This window comes from Bufo gargarizans, chromosome 11, assembly GCF_014858855.1.
Source record: "Bufo gargarizans isolate SCDJY-AF-19 chromosome 11, ASM1485885v1, whole genome shotgun sequence".
Lineage (NCBI taxonomy): Eukaryota > Metazoa > Chordata > Amphibia > Anura > Bufonidae > Bufo > Bufo gargarizans.
Window position 1 is genome coordinate 10,405,578 of NC_058090.1, and position 10,231 is coordinate 10,415,808.

Consider the following 10,231-nt stretch of genomic DNA (forward strand, 5'->3'; position numbering starts at 1 on the left):
TTCCATCCCTTGTAGGAAAATAGGAGTGATTTTCGCTTAGACTACATTCACACTTGCGGTAGAGTGATCCGGCAAGCAGTTCCATCACCAGAACTGCCTGCCGGATCAGGCGATCTGCATTGAAACGGACAGCATTTGTAGACTGATCCGGATGCAGATCTGTCTCACAAATGCATTGCAAGAACGGATCCGTCTGTTTGTCATACGGACAAACGGGTCCATTTAAAAAAATATATATTTTTTTTACCGGACTGCGCATGCATGGGGATGAAACTGACCAGTTCTTTTCCGGTATTGAGCCCCTATGAGGGAACTCGGTGCCAGAAAAGAAAAACGCGAGTGTGAAAGTAGCCTTAGTCAGAGTCAGACGAAGGGACCAAGCTGATATAAAGCACCCACTCTCCATATGCCCCATAGCTGTGGACACTACATAAAGGAAGAGGCAGGACAGATACAATGTAACTGCCGATATTTACAAAACACACCACAATTAGGATGATTGCAGTGACCTGTGACCTCTGGAGAGGGGGGGGGGCACTCCTCTATGGTATCTGGGGAAATGGCAACCATTGTCCCCTCATCTACTTAATGTAACCGAGAAGGTAAAGTCCATTATCTGTGACCAGACGTTCATGAGCAGCCGTAATAGGACAGCGCAGCCTCATTAACCCTAGTGTAATCCCAGCATTCTCATTGTGTCTAATATCCGTATAGAGACTATAACTCCCATCAGACTGGGGATAATCATATTGCAATCTGGCCAACTTCTGTAGTGGGAAGCCAAAATCAGACATAAAATAATAATAGCTAGAGGTAGATGTACGTGCAATGTGATCGGTAGACTGCATACAGATATATGATTAATTTACAGGTTAAACTCGAAAAATTTGAATATAGTGCAAAAGTTCATTGATTTCAGTAATGCAGCTTAAAATTAGAATTTTGTGAAAGGTTCAATATTCTAGGCTCAAAGTGTCAGACTATAGTCAGCTAATTAATCCTTACCCCCTGAGCAAAGGGGACCTGAGATTGAGACTTTGGGGTTTCATAAGCTGTAAGCCATAATCATCCAAATTGTAACAACTAAAGGCTTGGAATCTCTCGCTCTGCCTGTAATGAGTCTCATATGTTAGTTTCACCTTACTGAAATAAATGAACTTTGCACGATATTCAAATTTTTCGAGTTTCACCTGTATATATATTATGATATTATGATTATGATATTACTTCGAACCATCTTGTGGTTCTTTAGAAGCGCTTGCCTTGTTTTCTTGTGCCCTCCTGCAAGTTTAACTGCACCTATCAACTGATTGGCTTTCCTCCTCCATTTAAAAGTTCTGTTCATTGGCTTCTTGAAGGGGTATTATTCCCACTCTCAGCCATTCGTGACAGCAGTCGGAATACCCTTCCTCTGATTTGATTCATGTCTCATACTCTAATCATATCCAAAGCTGCGTTCAAATTTCTGAATCTTTTCACTAGCATGCACAGCTCCAGCAGATTATTATGGGACAAGTATATCATATCAGCCATAGCTATAGGGGATGCAGAAGCTGGAGAAGCACCTAGGTCCTGACGCCTGAGTAGGCACAAAGGCTTCTCTGCCACATTACAAGACACCAGTATTAAAAATGGCATGTGGGGTCGGGACCCTGGTACTGACTTGTATTAGGTCCCAGGAGCTTACCTTTTAGGTCAGGCTGTTATATCTGGGACCTGGAGTGAACCCTATATCTCCAGCAATGCAGTACAACACATAGACACGGAACCAGAAGGGGACTACTTTGGGGTATGAACCTGAATTGCTAGAACTAGCAGAATTATGAATGAAGCTCTGGATGTGCCTAGAACAGGAATGCTCAACCACCATGCCCTGCTGTAGGCTGATAGCTATAGTCTGTTAAGGCATGCTGGGAGTTGTAGTTTTGCAACAGCTGGCAGGCCGCAGGTTGGGCATCCCTGGCCTAGAATATAAGACACAATGGGACTTAAAAAATGAGTTCATAATATGCAAAGCAAAGATTAATAATACTCACTTTCCAAAATGCAAAGTCGGACTCATCATGGAAGAAGTTGTGTTCATAGTGACACAGGAGCAGGGGACGAGTCCCTGCATAAGAAGACTAATTACCAATAGGTAAAAACTGGGCGACTACCGTCCTTAAAATGCTCATCTATCCCAGGAGCAGGACATATGGCAGCAGAGAGGAGGATACGGTAACAGGAAAACTTACAAGAAGGCAAGAACAACACCAAGCATTGCTACAAAGACATTCACTTGAAGGTGGATACCTTACATCCCCTGATACTTAGAGTACATGTATCCCAGCTCAGTAGAATTGCTCAGAAAATCCTTGTTCCTATAACAAGGAAAGAAAGGGGTGGAGCATTCATCGGGGCCCTGTCCGGGCTCATCATTTTCTGGGTAGTCGGCTGGGGTCGCGTTATATTTCTGCAGCCATACTTGATATATCCTGCAAGGCGATGGTAAAAATTTCACTCAACTGTTGCAAATCTTACATGTGAGCTTCAAAGACCAGTCTAATGAATATCCAGTATGAATATTTAGTAGCTCAACCTCCCCCAGAAATATAGATCGGGTGCTCACTCCAAAAAGACGTACACAATGTAAAAAAGAAATAATAATAATATACAGAAATATGCTGGTAGGCAGTCTCTACCTGTAGCTGCACACATGGATCAATGGTATTAAGTTATGCAAAATTTAATTAAAATAGACAAAATGTAAAACAAAACAATAAAATGCAATGGACTAAAAACCGATAAGGACTATTACGAATGAAGTCCAATTGGCATGGGATGTGAACATATATGTATCACTGTCACTGTTTCTCTTGTAGATGCCAATTCATATATAGTTGCTGCAACTCGCGTTGGGCGCAGAGTGAAACCGATGAAGATAAAATGAAAAGTGAAACTGATGACGATAACATGGTTAGTCTCTCTGATAACTTAGATTTCGGCATAAATGTTTGAATCACCACTATATTGTAACAGTTGTAAATTGTCACCAACGTGTACTGTACAGTATAATACTTGAGTACATAAGTGGTTATAGTGATTACTTTACCGCTCGTAGTATTTGCGCTGTGAAGGATGAAGTTCTCTGTAAATGGCGTCCCACGTAATCGGGGATGCCGGCTCTGTATCTTGCGTGCCTTGAGGGTCTATGTCTCCCGTGACCAGAAGTAAATTCCAGCGCCAGGCCCTAGAGCAATGTAAATTGCATCCTTACTGGGTGAATATTTCTAGAGCTGAATGTACATTAGATATGTATGTCCCATAGCCATGGCCATGGACTTCTTGAAAGTTAGTATTGTTGTCAAATACTGTCCAAATAGACACCAGACGCGTTTCGAAGATAAATTTCTCCTTCCTCAGTGGTAGGCAGCAATGGAGCTTTATAAAGAGGGATTGGGATAAAGTTAGGATAAAGTTTACTGCAAACGATGGTTTGGATCACCCACATAATATGCGAAATGCAATACTGCAGCATCAATAAATGAACTACTGTTATCTAAAGTAATCAATGTTGTATACAATAAATATATCTATATAGAAACCCTTTAAAAATACCCAATAAAATAAATAAATGCTGATGCGTTTATGATGCGCTTTTGTGCGATATTTATTAAAATTGAAACAAAAGTAAAAAAATCTATATTCCCCTCTGTGTAGGGGCATGAAAAGCTAAATAATAAATTATTATGACATGTTACTGATTGAATAGACCCTAACTACAAATGTCCCATCTATTTCATTTGTAGTTAGGGTCTACTCAATCAGTAAAACATGTCATAATAATTTATTATTTAGCTTTTCATGCCCCTACACAGAGGGGAATATTGATTTTTTTACTTTTGTTTCAATTTTAATAAATATCGCACAAAAGCGCATCATAAACGCATCAGCATTTATTTTTATTGTGTATTTTTTTATTGTGTATTTTGAAATGTTTTCTATATAGATATATTTATTGTATACAACACTGATCACTTTAGATAACAGCAGCTAATTTATAGATGCTGCATTTTGGCATTTTGCATATTATGTGGATGATCCAAACCATTGTTTGCAGTAAAATTTATCCTTATTGGACTCGACCCTGGATTTAATAGATCCCTCTTTATAAAGCTCTATTGCTGCCTACCACTAAGGAAGGAGAAATTTATTTCTGAAACGCGCCTGGTGTCTATTTGGGCAGTATTTGACAAGCAATACTAACTTTCAAGAAGTCCATGGCCATGGCTATTGTACATACATATCTAATGTACATTGAGCTCTAGAAATATTCACCAGGTAAGGATGCAATTTACATTGCTCTAGGACCTGGCGCTGGAATTTACTTCTAGTCACATGAGACATAGAACCTCAAGACACGTGAGATACAGAGCCGGCCTCCCCGATCACTTGGGATGCCAGCGAGACTCGCAGAATTTACAGAGAACTTCATCCTTCACAGCGCAAATACTACGAGCGGTAAAGTAATCACTATAACCACTTATGTACTCAAGTATTATACTGTACAGTACACGTTGGTAACAATTTACAACTGATACAATATAGTGGTGATTCGAACATTTATGCCGAAATCTAAGTTCTAAGAGAGACTAACCATGTTATCTTCATCGGTTTCACTTTTCATTTTATCTTCATCGGTTTCACTCTGCGCCCAACACGAGTTGTGGCAACTATATATGAATTGGCATCTACAAGAGAAACAGTGACAGTGATACATATATGTTCACATCCCATGCCAATTGGACTTCATTCGTAATAGTCTTTATCTGTTTATAGTCCATTGCATTTTATTGTATTGCTTTATATTTTGTCTATTTTAATTAAATTTTGCATAACTTAATACCATTGATCCATCTGTGCAGCTACAGGTAGAGAGTGCCTACCAGCATATTTCTGTATACTAATGAATATCCAGCTTCAGCATCAATCAATGAAAATCACTGCAACTTTATGATATACTGTGTTTCAATTCATCACCTCCTCTGCTTGCTGGCAGTGAGTGGAGAGTGAGATGAGGTCCCTTAGCAATAGTGGATCATAATAGGAGGGGTGTGGGTTGTCCAATGTGACACAAGATATGATGCACATCAAAGTTATATATATTTTTTTTTGTACTGTAGAAGGACCTGCACGTGGTCATGTGACCTCAGCAGGTCCTCTAGTCCAGATGAGAGAGCAGCAAGAAGGCAGAGGTGCAAAGTGTTAGTTGCATTTGGTAAGTGTATGGGTTCTGTATAATTTTAGGGGTCTGCATATAGGGGGTTTGGGATCTAAATTTATTTAGGGGGCCTGCGTCTCTATGTAGAGGATTTAGGGGTCAGTATTTGGAGATTTGGTTGGGGGATTTTGTGGGGTCTGTATTTTCTAAGGAGGGTCTGGGATTGGGATTTATGTAAGGCCTCTTCCCTGATTCTGTATATACAGTATGAGGTCTGCATCTCTATATAGAGGGTTTAGAGCTCAGTATTTAGTGGTTTGGTTGGGGAATGTTCTGGGGTCTGTATTTTCTTAGGGGGGTCGGGGATTCTGGGAGTCATTATATATGAGGTCTGCATTTATTTAAGGGGTTTGGGTCTGTATTTCAAGTGTCTGGTTTGTGGTGGGGTGAGGAGGGTCTGTCTTTATTTAGCGGGTCTGTTTTGGGGACTTATTTGTTTAGGGGATCTGGGGGGTCTGTATTTGAGAGCAGCCCAAGGACTATGGTCACTGAGCATTGACTGCTCTGATACACTGTAACAAACTACAACTGTATGAGCAGGACTATAGTACGAGATGTGTATTGTGTTCAGTAGCCATCAAATGGTCAACATTTACAGTATCCAACTTGTCACAGCCTCTGCCCTGTATCTGTCTCTGGGAAAGCTGGGTGACAACTAATATTGCCGCCAGTACATTTTTAAGGGAACTTACTTGTCAATGAAGCAGTGATGCAGCAGGAATATGGGGTCGTTGGAGGAGATGGGGATCTGAGACATCGTTCCCCCCAAATAAATGTGAACCGCGTTGTGCATATTGCGCTCCAGTGTTATCCCATCGGATGGTCTCAGGAAACCTAAAAAATGGATCAAACAGGCAGAGAGTGAGCAATCTCATGTAGGGTAAGCCCTGCGTTTCATATTATTTAGGTTATATTTAGGGGGTGCGGTGATAGATGGGCCGAGGGGGTCAAATGGGTCCAAAGGCATGCCCCAGGAAATTGAGATCAGCGCCGCTGTTTGCAGTGCTCTGCAGAAATGGGCAGGTTGCCTTTTGCCTGCAGCACTTGCATGCAAGGTACAAAGCAAACAGCACCTAAGTCTCAGCTTCCATAACCTCCCCCCCGCCCCCTTCTTCCTCATTATGTCATGAAGAAAAACAGAACACTGCTCTCAGATCCTGGCAACTTATGGTAACAAATTGGCTGGCTCACATTAATTTGCACGTGTCTACTTATTTGACGGTTAATAAAATACATGCGTACATTCAACATTTAATACAATACATAAAATCACTTGATAAAATAAAATTATTACATTTAAGTTAGTGATCCTGGTCCCGTAAATGCGGAGCTCACGCATATATGAAAGTTAAAAATGTACCAAAATAGTACAAAATGCGGTTATTCATGTAATGGTTAGATCTTCTAACCAAATAGTGTCGGATTATTTTGATCGCATAGAGTTCTCAATGGAGGATAAATTGGAAGCGCGTTGTTGTATCTATTACACTGTATTTACCGGCTTACTTCAATTTTGTTGCTGGGTAGTTTTTAGCACATCAGTATAACAACTAATATGACTTTTTTTCACTGTTTTGACTTCAGTTGCGCTGCTGGTTAGTACTTTGGATGTTAGTGGAACACTTGTATAGTCCACTTTGTGTTGCAAAAATGTTAGTTATGCTGTTAGTTATTGGCGGATCCGTTTGAAAAATGCACCATATTGTGTCACATTCGAACGCCATTGTCCCCATTGACTTCCATTGTAACTCTGGACGGATCCAATTGCCTCCGCACGGCCAGGCGGACACCCGAACGCTGCAAGCAGCGTTCGGGGGTCCACCTGCTGAGCGGAGCGGAGGACAGACGCTGCCAGACTGATGCATTCTGAGCGGACCCGCATCCACTCAGAATGCATTAGGGCAGTACGGATCCGTTCGGGGCTGCTTGTGAGAGCCTTCAATCGGAACTCACAAGCGGAGCCCCGAACGCAAGTGTGAAAGTAGCCAAAGTTGTTATACTGATGTGCTAAAAACTACTCAGCAACAAAATTGAAGTAAGCAGGTAAATACAGTGTAATAAATACAACAACGCGCTTCCAATTTATCCTCCATTGAGAACTCTATGCGATCAAAATAATCCGACACTATCTGGTTAGAAGATCTAACCAATACATGAATAACCGCATTTTGTACTATTTTGGTAAATTTTTAACTTTCATATATGCGCGAGCTCCGCATTTACGGGACCAGGATCACTAACTTAAATGTATTAATTTTATTTTATCAAGTGATTTTATGTATTGTATTACCGTAAATGTTGAATGTACGTATGTATTTTATTAACCGTCAAATAAGTAAAGACGCGTGCAAATTAATGTGAGCCAGCCAATTCGTTTTTCCATATAAAAATACAGTTTTTGCTGAGAGGTGGTCAGCAGGCCAGGCTCCAGTTAGTTGGTGAGCAGCGCCCAATTTGAGAGTGTTTTATAATTAACTTATGGTAACAGATGATGACCTACCTTCAAAAGCGTTCCGGAAGCTCCTCTCTGCACTAGCATTGTAGGGGAATCTATCGAAGTCTCTCCATTTCAGGGTGTCCTCTACATCCTGGAAGGTGGGGAAACTTTTGACCCGGGGATCTGAACCCGGCTTCCTGTGGAGTCTCTCCATCTGGCACTGGTCCCCAGCAGTTTGGCAATAGGCATCAGGATAATTGAACCCGCTGCAAATAGACTGAAGTGGAGGGATACAGTATTAGCCTTTCCATGAAGTGGGAGGAGGGTGGGGAACAGAACACTAAAATGGGGATGGGGGGGGGGGACTACCGCAAACTTAAATTCAACATATAAATTGTATTTGTATGTAACTTTTGATTATTTTTCTTATACGGATTTTGATCTGTCTTATACTCCAGTCACATCCAAAGCTGCCTGCAAGTTACTGGATCTCCCCATTCACACATACAGAGGCAGCAGACCATTATGGAACAAGTATATTATATAAAAAATACTGCAGAGACCCTAAGACCCCTTGGCCACATAAAAAGACCCTAATACTATAAACGGGGCACAGTAAGAATGAATTTTACATGAAGGCTCAGGAGTTACACTTCTTCTGTCAACATCATCTGGGGTACGGTGTGAACCCCACATCACCCACAATGCAATACAGCAGAGCATTATCTGACACACCTAGACACTGAACCAGCAGGGGGTGCTGCAGTGAAGTATACATTTGAATTGCTTTCAGAACTGTGAATGCAGCTCTGGAGGCATCCGGAGACAAGATGGCAATAAGATTACTACTCACTTTCCAAAATGCGAAGTGGGAGTCATCGTCCAGGAAGCCTTGTGCATTGCTTGCGCCAAGAAATTCATTGGTGCAGATGGAGCAGTTCTTTTCTCCTCTCCAGTCAAAGTAAGGAATGGCGAAATCTTCATCACCCGTCAGGCGCTGAATTTCCTCCTCAAAAAACACGAGATACAAACGATGCCAGCCGGGGAAGGCCGGACCCTGATGGGCGTAGTTTCTGTTAAAATCAAATGTGCCGTTGAGTAGAATGGGCTTCATGGAGTAATAATGGGTCCAGGCATACATATCAAAAATGGAGGCGTCCACGAAGTGGTACGTGTGCCGGAGGTGTCTGTCCCCCGTGGACAGGATCACAAAATCAGCGCTTTTTGTGGTTTTGGCCAACGCTAAGTAACTAAAAAACCTCTTCCTTTCCAGAAACGAGAGCTGGCGGATCTCTTTTCGGACCACAGTCTTTTTGCGATCGCACTTGTCACCCTTGTAGCCATATTTACACCGGCCACAGTTAAAGCCGCTGTAGTTTCCGAAGCATTCACAAGTTCTGTCGTAGTAAAAACGTGGCCAGTCCAATCGGTCGTCGTAAAACTGGCGAGCTCGGCTGGCAGCCAGGGGCGTAAAAACCACACCATCTCTGCACTGGCCACGTCCAGATCGTGATCCACAGGGGCTGCCATCCTGCCACGGTGGGCAGCAAGTCTTTGACCGAAGAGCTGCACTTGTCGTACATAACCTCGGGAACTGACAGTAGACCGCGCCCAGGAAGAGCACGAAAAATGTACACAGCGTAAACATGGCCTCCAGAGCTAACAACCGCCCCCTGGTAGAGAAGAAGAAAAATAATCAGAATATTACACCTAATACATACATTACACCAAAGATGTTACAATCATAAGTTACTACACAAAGCAGTATTATAGTAGTTATATTCATGTACATGGAGAGCATATTCCATTTCTTATACTCCTCAGTTAGGATATTATTTCCCTTTTTGGGAGGTAAAATCATCTCCTGCTTCACACTGTTTTTTCATAAACAGATGTGACCAGATTTCAGATCACACTTCATGCAGTTGCTCTGTCTCAGAGGTTACAGTTGCTCCTGGGTTTTGTCCAGTAGCCCCTTTACTACAGAACAGTACAGTATCACTATAAAGACCATGCCGCTGTAATAGGGCCCCTGGTAAGGACCTGGGCCCTGAGCTCCAAGGCTCCTCTCTGTTTTTGTGTTCTAGATTGTCCTGCGTACAGATAACCCCATGATCCACCAGGTTCAAGGTATTTTACCTGGTGAAGATGTCTTCTGCTGTCCTGGGTCCAGGTGAGAGGTAATGAAGCTTCTCTGGCACTGTGATCTGTGACCCAGGACTGGTACCTATTTATACAGCTACAAGCTATGTCACACAGGGAAGCGCAGGTAAGTCACACATCGAGTGGCATCTACATCAATTATATCCTAGACATGACCTAAGACTATAAATGACTCCCTAACACAATCCAATACTGAAATAAGTCATCTACAATGTTATTTATTGGAACCATTCATGCAGCAGTAATTTCCACAAACTGCAAGGAACTTCCTGGAAATGAGGTATCAAGAGTCACATTTGGCGCAAGAGCTTATTCTCTATTTCACACGAAAGTTCAGTCAGTTTTGGATGCAATTGCGTTCAGTGTTTTAG

General features: G+C 42.0%; 1 protein-coding gene across 1 annotated transcript; it reads right to left on the bottom strand.

Moving 5' to 3' along the window:
• Positions 1–248: 248 nt before the first annotated feature.
• Positions 249–9,891, bottom strand: LOC122921836 (tyrosinase-like). The gene is made up of 5 exons (XM_044272100.1): positions 9,837–9,891; positions 8,551–9,370; positions 7,761–7,974; positions 5,953–6,094; positions 249–2,474 (listed from the first exon to the last, which is right to left on the bottom strand). The coding sequence occupies exons 2-5, from the start codon at positions 9,343–9,345 to the stop codon at positions 2,294–2,296; spliced, it is 1,332 nt and encodes a 443-aa protein (XP_044128035.1). The 5' UTR covers positions 9,346–9,370; positions 9,837–9,891; the 3' UTR covers positions 249–2,293.
• Positions 9,892–10,231: the final 340 nt, after the last annotated feature.